Genomic DNA, 17,138 nt, shown 5'->3' with positions numbered 1-17,138 from the left:
ATGTGCGGGGGTCAGCGGAGGCTATACACTGGGGAGAGGAGGCGAGGGGCCAGATACTATACACCAGGGAATGGGGGGCTGTATGCTATATACCAGGGTATAGGGGGGACAGGATATACACCAATGTGCGGGGGTCAGCGGAGGCTATACACTGGGGAGAGGAGGCGAGGGGCCAGATACTATACACCAGGGAATGGGGGGCTGTATGCTATATACCAGGGTATAGTGGGGACAGGATATACACCAATGTGCGGGGGTCAGTGGAGGCTATACACTGGGGAGAGGAGGCGAGGGGCCAGATACTATACACCAGGGAATGGGGGGCTGTATGCTATATACCAGGGTATAAGGGGACAGGTTATACACCAATGTGCGGGGGTCAGCGGAGGCTATACACTGGGGAGAGGAGGCGAGGGGCCAGATACTATACACCAGGGAATGGGGGGCTGTATGCTATATACCAGGGTATAGGGGGGACAGGTTATACACCAATGTGCGGGGGTCAGCGGGGGCTATACACTGGGGAGAGGAGGCGAGGGGCCAGATACTATACACCAGGAATGGGGGGCTGTATGCTATATACCAGGGTATAGGGGGGACAGGATATACACCAATGTGCGGGGGTGACAGCGGGGGCTATACACTGGGGAGAGGAGGCGAGGGGCCAGATACTATACACCAGGAATGGGGGGCTGTATGCTATATACCAGGGTATAGGGGGGACAGGTTATACACCAATGTGCGGGGGTCAGTGGAGGCTATACACTGGGGAGAGGAGGCGAGGGGCCAGATACTATACACCAGGAATGGGGGGCTGTATGCTATATACCAGGGTATAGGGGGGACAGGTTATACACCAATGTGCGGGGGTGACAGCGGAGGCTATACACTGGGGAGAGGAGGCGAGGGGCCAGATACTATACACCAGGAATGGGGGGCTGTATGCTATATACCAGGGTATAGGGGGACAGGATATACACCAATGTGCGGGGGTCAGCAGAGGCTATACCCTGGGGAGAGGGGGCGAGGGGCCAGATACTATACACCAGGGAATGGGGGGCTGTATGCTATATACCAGGGTATAGGGGGGACAGGTTATACACCAATGTGCGGGGGTGACAGCGGAGGCTATACACTGGAGAGAGGAGGCGAGGGGCCAGATACTATACACCAGGAATGGGGGGCTGTATGCTGTATACCAGGGTATAGGGGGGACAGGATATACACCAATGTGCGGGGGTGACAGCGGAGGCTATACACTGGGGAGAGGAGGCGAGGGGCCAGATACTATACACCAGGGAATGGGGGGCTATGTGCTATATACCAGGGTATAGTGGGGACAGGATATACACCAATGTGCGGGGGTCAGCGGAGGCTATACACTGGGGAGAGGAGGCGAGGGGCCAGATACTATACACCAGGGAATGGGGGGCTGTATGCTATATACCAGAGTATAGGGGGGACAGGTTATACACCAATGTGCGGGGGTCAGCAGAGGCTATACACTGGGGAGAGGAGGCGAGGGGCCAGATACTATACACCAGGGAATGGGGGGCTGTATTCTATATACCAGGGTATAGTGGGGACAGGTTATACACCAATGTGCGGGGGTCAGCGGAGGCTATACACTGGGGAGAGGGGGCGAGGGGCCAGATACTATACACCAGGAATGGGGGGCTGTATGCTATATACCAGGGTATAGGGGGGACAGGTTATACACCAATGTGCGGGGGTCAGCGGAGGCTATACACTGGGGAGAGGAGGCGAGGGGCCAGATACTATACACCAGGAATGGGGGGCTGTATGCTATATACCAGGGTATAGGGGGGACAGGATATACACCAATGTGCGGGGGTCAGCGGAGGCTATACACTGGAGAAAGGAGGCGAGGGGCCAGATACTATACACCAGGAATGGGGGGCTGTATGCTATATACCAGGGTATAGGGGGGACAGGATATACACCAATGTGCGGGGGTCAGCGGGGGCTATACACTGGGGAGAGGAGGCGAGGGGCCAGATACTATACACCAGGAATGGGGGGCTGTATGCTATATACCAGGGTATAGGGGGGACAGATTATACACCAATGTGCGGGGGTCAGCGGAGGCTATACACTGGGGAGAGGGGGCGAGGGGCCAGATACTATACACCAGGGAATGGGGGGCTGTATGCTATATACCAGGGTATAGGGGGGACAGGATATACACCAATGTGCGGGGGTCAGCGGAGGCTATACACTGGGGAGAGGGGGCGAGGGGCCAGATACTATACACCAGGAATGGGGGGCTGCATGCTATATACCAGGGTATAGGGGGGGACAGGTTATACACCAATGTGCGGGGGTCAGCGGGGGCTATACACTGGGGAGAGGAGGCGAGGGGCCAGATACTATACACCAGGGAATGGGGGGCTATGTGCTATATACCAGGGTATAGTGGGGACAGGTTATACACCAATGTGCGGGGGTCAGCGGAGGCTATACACTGGAGAGAGGAGGCGAGGGGCCAGATACTATACACCAGGAATGGGGGGCTGTATGCTATATACCAGGGTATAGTGGGGACAGGATATACACCAATGTGCGGGGGTCAGCGGGGGCTATACACTGGGGAGAGGAGGCGAGGGGCCAGATACTATACACCAGGGAATGGGGGGCTGTATGCTATATACCAGGGTATAGGGGGGACAGGTTATACACCAATGTGCGGGGGTCAGCGGAGGCTATACACTGGGGAGAGGAGGCGAGGGGCCAGATACTATACACCAGGGAATGGGGGGCTGTATGCTATATACCAGGGTATACGGGGACAGGATATACACCAATGTGCGGGGGTCAGCGGAGGCTATACACTGGGGAGAGGAGGCGAGGGGCCAGATACTATACACCAGGGAATGGGGGGCTGTATGCTATATACCAGAGTATAGGGGGGACAGGTTATACACCAATGTGCGGGGGTCAGCGGGGGCTATACACTGGGGAGAGGAGGCGAGGGGCCAGATACTATACACCAGGGAATGGGGGGCTGTATGCTATATACCAGGGTATAGGGGGGACAGGATATACACCAATGTGCGGGGGTGACAGCGGAGGCTATACACTGGGGAGAGGAGGCGAGGGGCCAGATACTATACACCAGGGAATGGGGGGCTGTATGCTATATACCAGGGTATAGGGGGGACAGGTTATACACCAATGTGCGGGGGTGACAGCGGGGGCTATACACTGGGGAGAGGAGGCGAGGGGCCAGATACTATACACCAGGAATGGGGGGCTGTGTGCTATATACCAGGGTATAGGGGGGACAGGTTATACACCAATGTGCGGGGGTCAGCGGAGGCTATACACTGGGGAGAGGAGGCGAGGGGCCAGATACTATACACCAGGAATGGGGGGCTGTATGCTATATACCAGGGTATAGGGGGGACAGGATATACACCAATGTGCGGGGGTCAGCGGAGGCTATACACTGGGGAGAGGAGGCGAGGGGCCAGATACTATACACCAGGAATGGGGGGCTGTATTCTATATACCAGGGTATAGGGGGGACAGGTTATACACCAATGTGCGGGGGTCAGCGGAGGCTATACACTGGGGAGAGGAGGCGAGGGGCCAGATACTATACACCAGGAATGGGGGGCTGTATGCTATATACCAGGGTATAGGGGGGACAGGTTATACACCAATGTGCGGGGGTCAGCGGAGGCTATACACTGGGGAGAGGAGGCGAGGGGCCAGATACTATACACCAGGAATGGGGGGCTATGTGCTATATACCAGGGTATAGGGGGGGACAGGTTATACACCAAAGTGCGGGGGTCAGCGGAGGCTATACACTGGGGAGAGGAGGCGAGGGGCCAGATACTATACACCAGGGAATGGGGGGCTGTATGCTATATACCAGGGTATAGGGGGGACAGGTTATACACCAATGTGCGGGGGTCAGCGGGGGCTATACACTGGGGAGAGGAGGCGAGGGGCCAGATACTATACACCAGGAATGGGGGGCTGTATGCTATATACCAGGGTATAGGGGGGACAGGTTATACACCAATGTGCGGGGGTGACAGCGGAGGCTATACACTGGGGAGAGGAGGCGAGGGGCCAGATACTATACACCAGGAATGGGGGGCTGTATGCTATATACCAGGGTATAGGGGGGACAGGTTATACACCAATGTGCGGGGGTGACAGCGGGGGCTATACACTGGGGAGAGGAGGCGAGGGGCCAGATAATATACACCAGGGAATGGGGGGCTGTATGCTATATACCAGGGTATACGGGGACAGGATATACACCAATGTGCGGGGGTCAACGGAGGCTATACACTGGGGAGAGGAGGCGAGGGGCCAGATACTATACACCAGGAATGGGGGGCTATGTGCTATATACCAGGGTATAGGGGGGACAGGTTATACACCAATGTGCGGGGGTCAGCGGGGGCTATACACTGGGGAGAGGAGGCGAGGGGCCAGATACTATACACCAGGAATGGGGGGCTGTATGCTATATACCAGGGTATAGGGGGGACAGGATATACACCAATGTGCGGGGGTCAGCGGAGGCTATACACTGGGGAGAGGAGGCGAGGGGCCAGATACTATACACCAGGAATGGGGGGCTGTATGCTATATACCAGGGTATAGTGGGGACAGGATATACACCAATGTGCGGGGGTCAGCGGGGGCTATACACTGGGGAGAGGAGGCGAGGGGCCAGATACTATACACCAGGAATGGGGGGCTGTATGCTATATACCAGGGTATAGGGGGGACAGGTTATACACCAATGTGCGGGGGTCAGCGGAGGCTATACACTGGGGAGAGGAGGCGAGGGGCCAGATACTATACACCAGGAATGGGGGGCTGTATGCTATATACCAGGGTATAGTGGGGACAGGATATACACCAATGTGCGGGGGTCAGCGGAGGCTATACACTGGGGGGAGGAGGCGAGGGGCCAGATACTATACACCAGGAATGGGGGGCTGTATGCTATATACCAGGGTATAGTGGGGACAGGATATACACCAATGTGCGGGGGTCAGCGGAGGCTATACACTGGGGAGAGGAGGCGAGGGGCCAGATACTATACACCAGGAATGGGGGGCTGTATGCTATGTACCAGGGTATAGGGGGGACAGGTTATACACCAATGTGCAGGGGTCAGCGGAGGCTATACACTGGAGAGAGGAGGCGAGGGGCCAGATACTATACACCAGGAATGGGGGGCTGTATGCTATATACCAGGGTATAGGGGGACAGGATATACACCAATGTGCGGGGGTCAGCGGAGGCTATACACTGGGGAGAGGAGGCGAGGGGCCAGATACTATACACCAGGGAATGGGGGGCTGTATGCTATATACCAGGGTATAGGGGGGACAGGTTATACACCAATGTGCAGGGGTCAGCGGAGGCTATACACTGGGGAGAGGAGGCGAGGGGCCAGATACTATACACCAGGAATGGGGGGCTGCATGCTATATACCAGAGTATAGGGGGACAGGATATACACCAATGTGCGGGGGTCAGCGGAGGCTATACACTGGGGAGAGGAGGCGAGGGGCCAGATACTATACACCAGGAATGGGGGGCTGTATGCTATATACCAGGGTATAGGGGGGACAGGATATACACCAATGTGCGGGGGTCAGCGGAGGCTATACACTGGGGAGAGGAGGCGAGGGGCCAGATACTATACACCAGGAATGGGGGGCTGTATGCTATATACCAGGGTATAGGGGGGACAGGATATACACCAATGTGCGGGGGTCAGAGGAGGCTATACACTCGGGAGAGGAGGCGAGGGGCCAGATACTATACACCAGGAATGGGGGGCTGTATGCTATATACCAGGGTATAGTGGGGACAGGTTATACACCAATGTGCGGGGGTCAGCGGAGGCTATACACTGGGGAGAGGAGGCGAGGGGCCAGATACTATACACCAGGAATGGGGGGCTGTATGCTATATACCAGGGTATAGGGGGGACAGGATATACACCAATGTGCGGGGGTCAGCGGAGGCTATACACTGGGGGGAGGAGGCGAGGGGCCAGATACTATACACCAGGGAATGGGGGGCTGTATGCTATATACCAGGGTATAGGGGGGACAGGTTATACACCAATGTGCGGGGTGACAGCGGGGGCTATACACTGGGGAGAGGAGGCGAGGGGCCAGATACTATACACCAGGAATGGGGGTCTGTATGCTATATACCAGAGTATAGTGGGGACAGGTTATACACCAATGTGCGGGGGTCAGCGGAGGCTATACACTGGGGGGGAGGAGGCGAGGGGCCAGATACTATATACCAGGGAATGGGGGGCTGTATGCTATATACCAGGGTATAGGGGGGGACAGGTTATACACCAATGTGCGGGGGTCAGCGGAGGCTATACACTGGGGGGAGGAGGCGAGGGGCCAGATACTATACACCAGGGAATGGGGGGCTGTATGCTATATACCAGGGTATAGGGGGGACAGGTTATACACCAATGTGCGGGGTGACAGCGGGGGCTATACACTGGGGAGAGGAGGCGAGGGGCCAGATACTATACACCAGGAATGGGGGTCTGTATGCTATATACCAGAGTATAGTGGGGACAGGTTATACACCAATGTGCGGGGGTCAGCGGAGGCTATACACTGGGGGGGAGGAGGCGAGGGGCCAGATACTATATACCAGGGAATGGGGGGCTGTATGCTATATACCAGGGTATAGGGGGACAGGATATACACCAATGTGCGGGGGTCAGCGGGGGCTATACACTGGGGAGAGGAGGCGAGGGGCCAGATACTATACACCAGGAATGGGGGGCTGTATGCTATATACCAGGGTATAGGGGGGACAGGATATACACCAATGTGCGGGGGTCAGCGGAGGCTATACACTGGGGAGAGGAGGCGAGGGGCCAGATACTATACACCAGGAATGGGGGTCTGTATGCTATATACCAGAGTATAGTGGGGACAGGTTATACACCAATGTGCGGGGGTCAGCGGAGGCTATACACTGGGGGGGAGGAGGCGAGGGGCCAGATACTATACACCAGGGAATGGGGGGCTATGTGCTATATACCAGGGTATACGGGGACAGGTTATACACCAATGTGCGGGGGTCAGCGGAGGCTATACACTGGGGAGAGGAGGCGAGGGGCCAGATACTATACACCAGGAATGGGGGGCTGTATGCTATATACCAGGGTATAGGGGGGACAGGATATACACCAATGTGCGGGGGTCAGCGGAGGCTATACACTGGGGAGAGGAGGCGAGGGGCCAGATACTATACACCAGGAATGGGGGGCTGTATGCTATATACCAGGGTATAGGGGGGACAGGTTATACACCAATGTGCGGGGGTCAGTGGAGGCTATACACTGGGGAGAGGAGGCGAGGGGCCAGATACTATACACCAGGAATGGGGGGCTGTATGCTATATACCAGGGTATAGTGGGGACAGGATATACACCAATGTGCGGGGGTCAGCGGGGGCTATACACTGGGGAGAGGAGGCGAGGGGCCAGATACTATACACCAGGAATGGGGGGCTGTATGCTATATACCAGAGTATAGGGGGACAGGATATACACCAATGTGCGGGGGTCAGTGGAGGCTATACACTGGGGAGAGGGGGCGAGGGGCCAGATACTATACACCAGGAATGGGGGGCTGTATGCTATATACCAGGGTATAGGGGGGACAGGTTATACACCAATGTGCGGGGGTCAGTGGAGGCTATACACTGGGGAGAGGAGGCGAGGGGCCAGATACTATACACCAGGGAATGGGGGGCTGTATGCTATATACCAGAGTATAGGGGGGACAGGTTATACACCAATGTGCGGGGGTCAGTGGAGGCTATACACTGGGGAGAGGAGGCGAGGGGCCAGATACTATACACCAGGAATGGGGGGCTGTATGCTATATACCAGGGTATAGTGGGGACAGGTTATACACCAATGTGCGGGGGTCAGCGGAGGCTATACACTGGGGAGAGGAGGCGAGGGGCCAGATACTATACACCAGGGAATGGGGGGCTGTATGCTATATACCAGGGTATAGGGGGGACAGGTTATACACCAATGTGCGGGGGTCAGCGGGGGCTATACACTGGGGAGAGGAGGCGAGGGGCCAGATACTATACACCAGGGAATGGGGGGCTGTATGCTATATACCAGAGTATAGGGGGGACAGGTTATACACCAATGTGCGGGGGTCAGCGGGGGCTATACACTGGGGGGAGGAGGCGAGGGGCCAGATACTATACACCAGGAATGGGGGGCTGTATGCTATATACCAGGGTATAGGGGGGACAGGATATACACCAATGTGCGGGGGTCAGTGGAGGCTATACACTGGGGAGAGGAGGCGAGGGGCCAGATACTATACACCAGGAATGGGGGGCTGTATGCTATATACCAGGGTATAGGGGGGGACAGGTTATACACCAATGTGCGGGGGTCAGTGGAGGCTATACACTGGGGAGAGGAGGCGAGGGGCCAGATACTATACACCAGGAATGGGGGGCTGTATGCTATATACCAGGGTATAGGGGGGACAGGTTATACACCAATGTGCGGGGGTCAGTGGAGGCTATACACTGGGGAGAGGAGGCGAGGGGCCAGATACTATACACCAGGAATGGGGGGCTGTATGCTATATACCAGGGTATAGTGGGGACAGGTTATACACCAATGTGCGGGGGTGACAGCGGAGGCTATACACTGGGGAGAGGAGGCGAGGGGCCAGATACTATACACCAGGGAATGGGGGGCTGTATGCTATATACCAGGGTATAGGGGGGACAGGTTATACACCAATGTGCGGGGGTCAGTGGAGGCTATACACTGGGGAGAGGAGGCGAGGGGCCAGATACTATACACCAGGAATGGGGGGCTGTATGCTATATACCAGGGTATAGTGGGGACAGGTTATACACCAATGTGCGGGGGTCAGCGGAGGCTATACACTGGGGAGAGGAGGCGAGGGGCCAGATACTATACACCAGGGAATGGGGGGCTATGTGCTATATACCAGGGTATAGGGGGACAGGATATACACCAATGTGCGGGGGTCAGCGGAGGCTATACACTGGGGAGAGGAGGCGAGGGGCCAGATACTATACACCAGGAATGGGGGGCTGTATGCTATATACCAGGGTATAGGGGGGACAGGTTATACACCAATGTGCGGGGGTCAGCGGAGGCTATACACTGGGGAGAGGAGGCGAGGGGCCAGATACTATACACCAGGAATGGGGGGCTGTGTGCTATATACCAGGGTATAGGGGGGACAGGTTATACACCAATGTGCGGGGGTCAGCGGAGGCTATACACTGGGGAGAGGAGGCGAGGGGCCAGATACTATACACCAGGAATGGGGGGCTGTGTGCTATATACCAGGGTATAGGGGGACAGGATATACACCAATGTGCGGGGGTCAGCGGAGGCTATACACTGGGGAGAGGAGGCGAGGGGCCAGATACTATACACCAGGAATGGGGGGCTGTATGCTATATACCAGGGTATAGGGGGGACAGGTTATACACCAATGTGCGGAGGTCCGAGCAGAGATTATAAATCACGGACAATGAGACTGAAGTAAAAAGAAGAGAGGGAACTTTTCCCAACATGTGTGGATTTTTGCAGCCCTCACCCAGCTTGTAGATCACCACATAGACCATGGTCCACACAGTCCCTGGAGCTTTGAAGACTCTGTCCATAACCTCCATCAGCCTCGGTTTAGACGACTTCTTCTGGTTTCCTTGATATCTGGAATCCCCTCCTTTTAGGGCTTTTGACCATTGCGCACAGAGCACCGCCATAAGGTACCCTCCTGAGAGAAGCAGGAAGACCCCTCTCCAGCCCAGACTATTGAGCACGGTGAGTGCGCCCCCTCCTGCCAGCACTGAGCCAAGCTTGTAGGCCACTACTTGGATGGAGTTACCCAGACCCAGCTGGTCCTGGTTCAGGACAGCTACGGTCACCGCATCTAGTGCCACGTCCTGCATGGAGGACAGTACATGCATGAGGAGGAGCAGCCAGGCCAGAGTGCTGAACGCACCCTGGAGGGGCAACACCGAGCACAGGGCACAACAAAGGCACAGACCCCCAGTACTTAGCACCAGCCAAGTCTGACGATGCCACATCCCATCCACCAGAGGCGACCAAAGAAATTTCAGGAGCCATGGCAGGTACAGTACCCTAGTGAGTCCGATGTGCGACAGTGACAGTCCCTGAGTGCGAAGCAGAACCGGGAGCAGACCAGACTGAAGACCATAGGGAAAGCCTTGTACCAGGTACAGGACACCCAGCGAGAGGTACAGACTGGACATGGTGTATAGTGGGGTGTGCAGAGCGGACGTGATAAATACAAAGGTGTACGGAGTAGATGTGGTACACAGCAGGATCTACCGAGCGGACATGGTATATGGCGGGTTGTACGGAGCAGAGGTGGAATATGGCGGGGTGTACGGGGCGGAGGTGGAATATGGCGGGGTGTACGGGGCGGAGGTGGAATATGGCGGGGTGTACGGAGTGAAGGTGGAATATGGCGGGGTGTACGGGACGGAGGTGGAATATGGCGGGGTGTACGGAGCAGAGGTGGAATATGGCGGGGTGTACGGGGCGGAGGTGGAATATGGCGGGGTGTACGGGACGGAGGTGGAATATGGCGGGGTGTACGGAGCGAAGGTGGAATATGGCGGGGGTGTACGGAGCGAAGGTGGAATATGGCGGGGTGTACGGGACGGAGGTGGAATATGGCGGGGTGTACGGAGCGAAGGTGGAATATGGCGGGGTGTAGAGAACGGAGGTGGAATATGGCGGGGTGTACGGGACGGAGGTGGAATATGTTGTGGTGTACGGAGCGAAGGTGGAATATGGCGGGGGTGTACGGAGCGAAGGTGGTATATGGCGGGGTGTAGAGAACGGAGGTGGAATATGGCGGGGTGTAGAGAACGGAGGTGGAATATGGCGGGGTGTACGGGACGGAGGTGGAATATGTTGTGGTGTAGAGAATGGAGGTGGTATACAGCGGGGTGTATGGAGCGGAGGTGGTATATTGCAGGGTGTACAGAGCGGAGGTGGTATATTGCACGGTGTACAGAGCGGAGGTGGTATATGGCAGGGTGTACAGGGCAGAGGTGGTATATGGAGGGGTGTACGGGACGAAGGTGGAATATGTTGTGGTGAGGAGAATGGAGGTGGTATACAGCGGGGTGTATGGAGCGGAGGTGGTATATTGCAGGGTGTACAGGGCAGAGGTGGTATATTGCAGGGTGTACAGAGCGGAGGTGGTATATAGCGGGGTTGTCAGCTATACAGCGATGCACACACGGCGTTGGTCATGGATCGGCAGGACACACAACGAATTCCCTCTGTTATTTCACATCTTGTAGATTACTGGAGACCTGGAGGAAAAGGGACAGAAACATCAAAACCATCACCGATATGCAGAGTGTATGTGCCATATAGGAAAACTAAAATCCAAGAGACATCTCCAAAGTAGAAGGACTGACTCTTCAACCACCATTGAACATGTCCAACTAATTATAGGTAGGCAGAGAGAAACTAAATTAAAACGGGAAATAAAGAGAAAGAGATGACTCTTCAACATCCTTGGAAGCAGAGACCCTCTGCAATGGCCAGGTAATTAAGACAGGAAGATCTACTCTTGGAACCAGATACCAAGCGAAAATTTGTTGACACAGAGGAGGAGTACTGCCTCCCCAGGCAGAGGATTCCGCACAACAAAGTCGCCGACCATCAGGTGCCAGTGACCAGATATGAATATTGGGGTTTGGATTGATCCAATAATTATGAAGGATACATATCTCAGCGTCGTAGCGAAGGTCCAAACAGAACGCATTCACTGATATCACTTCCAGGCCATTCTAACCCCCCCCCTCTAGCTTAATGACAGTCCAATAGATGGTGCTATCCAACTTTTGTTTGATCCCAAAGTAAAGGTAAAATCACGATAAAAAAAAATGACGACAATATCTACCACCTGGAACCTCCAGGGGAGAAGATCTCATGTAAGTTGTGAATCTCATAACATTCGGACAGACCCAGCAAATCCCACAATCAGCCCCATCAGAGTTCATCTAGGGGAGTGGCAGGGATTTAATTTCACAGGACTTTCTTAGTCCCACAAATTCCTAATATCACAGGCCAGGAAAGTCACAAGTACCACCCGCTGTGATCTTTGGAGCGAACAGCTCCCTGATGCCTCCTATCGTCCGGACAATTACACGACTGGCCGATGATTAACGGAGAAGACCGTAGCCTGTCCGCACCACTAGGCCGGTTATAGGCCACAGCGTACGGCCTATACATCAGCGGATTCCAAACACGTCTAATATGTGTATACACCCAGATACAGTCAACTCTGTAGTCTGGGGCTAACTCCATGATAGCCCCAGACTACTCACCGCCACTGTTGTGAATTCTGTTGTGGGTTCTGCTCTTGGGCTCCCTCCGGTGGTTATAAGTGGTAGTGCTGCTGTTTATCCTTCACAACAGTCATCAGGTGCGTCCACTTCGGACGGGGCTATTTAGTCTGGCTTCACCCTTTAGTGAGTGCCAGTTGTTCATTGTTCTGGAGGATTCACATCCCTTCCTGGTCGCTCCTGCTTGCAGTTCATTTCTTCAAGATAAGTCTGCTTGTTTTTCTGCCCACATGTTGTGGGCCTCATTGTTCAGTGCATTACATGTTTTTTCTTGTCCAGCTTAGTCTGTGTAAGGATTTATGCAGCCAAGCTGGAATCTCTGGAGAGGCAGATTTACCCTCTATGTCTTTAGTTAGATGTGGAGTTTTTTGTATTATCTGTGGTGGACATTTCTTAGTATTTTAATACTGACCGCATAGTTCTCTGTCCTATCTTTTCTATCTAGCTAGATTGGCCTCTTTTGCTAAATTCTGTTTTCAGCCTGTGTATGTTTTTTTCTCTCCTCTCACAGTCAATATTTGTGGGGGGCTGCCTATCCTTTGGGAATTTTCTCTGAGGCAAGATAGTTTTCCCTTTTCTATCTATAGGGTTAATTAGTCCTCCGGCTGTGTCGAGGTGTCTAGGATTGGTAGGTACATCCCACGGCTACTTCTAGTTGTGGTGTTAAGTCCAGGGTCTGCAGTCAGTACAGTTACCACATTCTCCAGAGTACGTCTCATGCCGCTCCTAGGCCACCGGATCATAACAGTACAACTGGCCAACAATGAGTTAACCGCATCTCAGAAGAAGGGAAGGAAAGTGCTGAGCCATTTTTTTTTCTGTAGTCTGTTGTGTGTTTTTTTCCCTCTTTACCTCTGGGTGGCTCAGGAGTTAGGCGTTGACATGGATGTTCAGGGACTTGCTTCTCGTGTGGATCAACTTGCTGCTAGAGTACAGGGTATTTCCGATTATATCGTGCAGACTCCTGTTTTAGACCCTAGAATTCCTACCCTGATCTGTTTTTTGGGGACAGGTCCAAATTTTTGAGCTTTAAAAATAATTGTAAACTGTTTTTTGCTCTGAAGCCCCGTTCCTCTGGTGATCCCATCCAGCAGGTAAAAATTGTCATATCTCTGTTGCGTGGCGACCCTCAGGATTGGGCATTTTCCCTGGAATCTGGGAATCCGGCCTTGCTTAATGTAGACACCTTTTTTCAGGCGCTTGGGTTATTGTATGATGAACCTAATTCTGTGGATCATGCGGAGAAAACCTTGTTGGCCCTGTGTCAGGGTCAAGAAGCGGCAGAATTATACTGCCAGAAATTTAGAAAATGGTCTGTGCTTACAAAATGGAATGAGGATGCTTTGGCGGCAATTTTCAGAAAGGGTCTTTCTGAATCTGTTAAAGATGTTATGGTGGGGTTCCCCACGCCTGCAGGTCTGAGTGATTCTATGTCTCTGGCCATTCAGATTGATCGGCGCTTGCGTGAGTGCAGAGTTGTGCACACTATGGCGTTGTCTTCCGAGCGGAGTCCTGAGCCTATGCAGTGTGATAGGATTGTGTCTAGAGCTGAACGCCAAGGATTCAGACGTCAGAATAGGTTGTGCTTTTGCTGCGGCGATTCTGCTCATGTTATTTCCGATTGTCCTAAGCGTGCCAAGAGAATCGCTAATTCCGTTACCATCAGTACTGTACAACCTAAATTTCTGTTATCTGTGACCCTGATCTGCTCATTATCGTCATTTTCTGTCAAGGCATTTGTGGATTCAGGCGCCGCTTTAAATTTAATGGACTTAGAATTTGCCAGACATTGTGGTTTTCCCTTACAGCCTTTGCAGAGTCCTATCCCTTTGAGGGGCATTGATGCTACACCATTGGCTAAAAATAAACCTCAGTTTTGGACACAGTTAACCATGTGCATGGCGCCAGCCCATCAGGAAGATTGTCGTTTTAATTTGCATGATGCTATTGTGCTGGGGTTTCCATGGTTACAGGTATGTTATGGACCTGGTGGTTAGGAGCACCCGAAATGACCTGATGAGTAAACTAGAAATCGGGACAAGCTCTGGGGAAGTGGGAACTCTGCTGACCGCAAACCCTACTCCTATCATACACACTAGAAATAGCCGTGGAGCGTACCTAACTCTCCCTAGACGCCTCTTCACAGCCTAAGAGCTAACTACCCCTAAAGATAGAAATAAAAGCCTTACCTTGCCTCAGAGAAATTTCCCAAAGGAAAAGGCAGCCCCCCACATATATTGACTGTGAGTTAAGAGGAAAGTCACAAACACAGGAATGAAACAGGTTTTAGCAAAGGAGGCCAGACTTCACTAAATAGTCAGAGGATAGAAAAGGGGACTATGCGGTCAGCACAAAAGACTACAAAAGCCACGCAGAGTATGCAAAAAGACCCCCACACCGACTCACGGTGTGGAGGTGCAACTCTGCACCCCCAGAGCTTCCAGCTAGCAAGGGAATATCATGATAGCAAGCTGGACTAGAATTTAGCAGTGCTAAGAAATATATTCAGGAAGCAGTAACAACAAATGAACTAGCAAGGACTTAGCTTCTGCTGGAGTAGACAGGTCCTCAGAGAAGTCCAAGAGAGATCTGAACCAATACTGAGACATTGACAGCTGGCATGAAGTAACGATCTGAGTGGAGTTAAATAGGGAAGCCAGCATAACAATAAACGAGGGCAGCTGAGAAAGCCAACCTCAGTGACCAGCAGTTCTGCTCAAAGCCACCAGAGGGAGTCCAAGAGCAGAATTAACCAAAGTACCATTCATGACCACAGGAGGGAGTCCGAGAACGGAATTCACAACAGTACCCCCCCCTTGAGGAGGGGTCACCGAACCCTCACCAGGGCCACGAGGCCGATCAGGACGAGCCAAATGAAAGGCACGAACTAAATCGGCAGCATGGACATCGGAGGCAACAACCCAGGAATTATCCTCCTGACCATAGCCCTTCCACTTAACCAGGTACTGAAGCTTCCGTCTCGAAATACGAGAATCCAAAATTTTTTCCACCACATACTCCAACTCCCCCTCAACCAACACCGAAGCAGGAGGATCAACGGAGGGAACCATAGGCGCCACGTACCTCCGCAACAACGACCTATGGAACACATTATGGATGGCAAAAGAAACTGGAAGGACCAAACGAAATGACACATTGTTGAGAATTTCAGAAATCTTATAAGGACCGATGAAACGAGGCTTAAACTTAGGAGAAGAAACCTTCATAGGAACATAACGAGAAGACAACCAAACCAAATCCCCAACACGAAGTCGGGGACCAACACAACGACGGCGGTTAGCGAAACGTTGAGCCTTCTCCTGGGACAACGTCAGATTGTCCACTACGTGAGTCCAAATTTGCTGCAACCTGTCCACCACAGAATCCACACCAGGACAGTCAGAAGGCTCAACCTGCCCTGAAGAAAAACGAGGATGAAAACCAGAATTGCAAAAAAAAGGCGAAACCAAAGTAGCCGAACTAGCCCGATTATTAAGGGCGAACTCAGCCAATGGCAAGAAGGTCATCCAATCATCCTGATCAGCAGAAACAAAGCATCTCAGATAGGTTTCCAAAGTCTGGTTGGTTCGTTCGGTTTGGCCATTTGTCTGAGGATGGAAAGCCGAAGAAAAAGACAAATCAATGCCCATCTTAGCACAAAAGGACCGCCAAAACCTAGAGACAAACTGGGAACCTCTGTCCGACACAATGTTCTCCGGAATGCCATGCAAACGAACCACATGCTGAAAAAATAATGGCACCAAATCAGAGGAGGAAGGTAATTTAGGTAAGGCTACCAAATGGACCATCTTAGAAAAGCGATCACAAACCACCCAGATGACAGACATCCTTTGAGAGACAGGAAGATCTGAAATAAAATCCATGGAAATATGCGTCCAAGGCCTTTTCGGGACCGGCAAGGGCAAAAGCAACCCACTGGCACGAGAACAGCAGGGCTTAGCCCGAGCACAAGTCCCACAGGATTGCACAAAAGAACGCACATCCCGTGACAAGGAAGGCCACCAAAAGGACCTAGCCACCAAATCTCTGGTACCAAAAATCCCAGGATGACCAGCCAACACCGAGCAATGAACCTCAGAAATAACTCTGCTAGTCCATCTATCAGGGACAAACAGTTTCTCCGGTGGACAACGGTCAGGTCTATCAGCCTGAAACTCCTGCAGCACCCGCCGCAAATCAGGGGAGATGGCAGACAGAATTACCGCCGGCTCAGAGACACCCGGAGAATCAGGCACAAAACTCCTAGAAAGGGCATCCGCCTTCACATTCTTAGAACCTGGAAGGTATGAGACAACAAAATCGAAACGAGAGAAAAACAGCGACAATCGAGCCTGTCTAGGATTCAACCGCTTGGCAGACTCGAGATAAGTCAAATTCTTGTGATCCGTCAAGACCACCACGCGGTGCTTGGCTCCCTCAAGCCAATGTCGCCACTCCTCGAATGCCCACTTCATAGCCAGCAGCTCCCGATTGCCAACATCATAATTACACTCAGCAGGCGAAAACTTTCTAGAAAAGAAGGCACAAGGCTTCATCACAGAGCCATCAGAACTTCTTTGAGACAAAACAGCCCCTGCTCCAATCTCAGAAGCATCAACCTCGACCTGAAAAGGGAGCGAAACATCTGGCTGACGCAACACAGGGGCCGAAGAAAA

General features: G+C 53.1%; 1 protein-coding gene across 4 annotated transcripts in view; it reads right to left on the bottom strand.

The window, feature by feature from the left end:
• Positions 1 to 10,344, bottom strand: part of SLC33A2 (solute carrier family 33 member 2) — a 101,259-nt gene extending 90,915 nt beyond the window's left edge. For all 4 annotated transcript variants that reach the window (XR_013217116.1, XM_077271599.1, XM_077271600.1 and 1 more), the window contains exon 1: positions 9,666 to 10,344. Coding sequence is in view for 3 of the 4 variants with exons in the window: in XM_077271599.1 (XP_077127714.1) it covers positions 9,666 to 10,344 (679 nt within the window). In the remaining variant the exon portion in view is untranslated. The remainder of the gene's footprint in view (positions 1 to 9,665) is intronic.
• Positions 10,345 to 17,138: the final 6,794 nt, after the last annotated feature.

This window comes from Ranitomeya variabilis, chromosome 6, assembly GCF_051348905.1.
Source record: "Ranitomeya variabilis isolate aRanVar5 chromosome 6, aRanVar5.hap1, whole genome shotgun sequence".
Classification (NCBI taxonomy): Eukaryota; Metazoa; Chordata; class Amphibia; order Anura; family Dendrobatidae; genus Ranitomeya; species Ranitomeya variabilis.
This window is presented reverse-complemented; position numbering and strand designations above follow the sequence as displayed.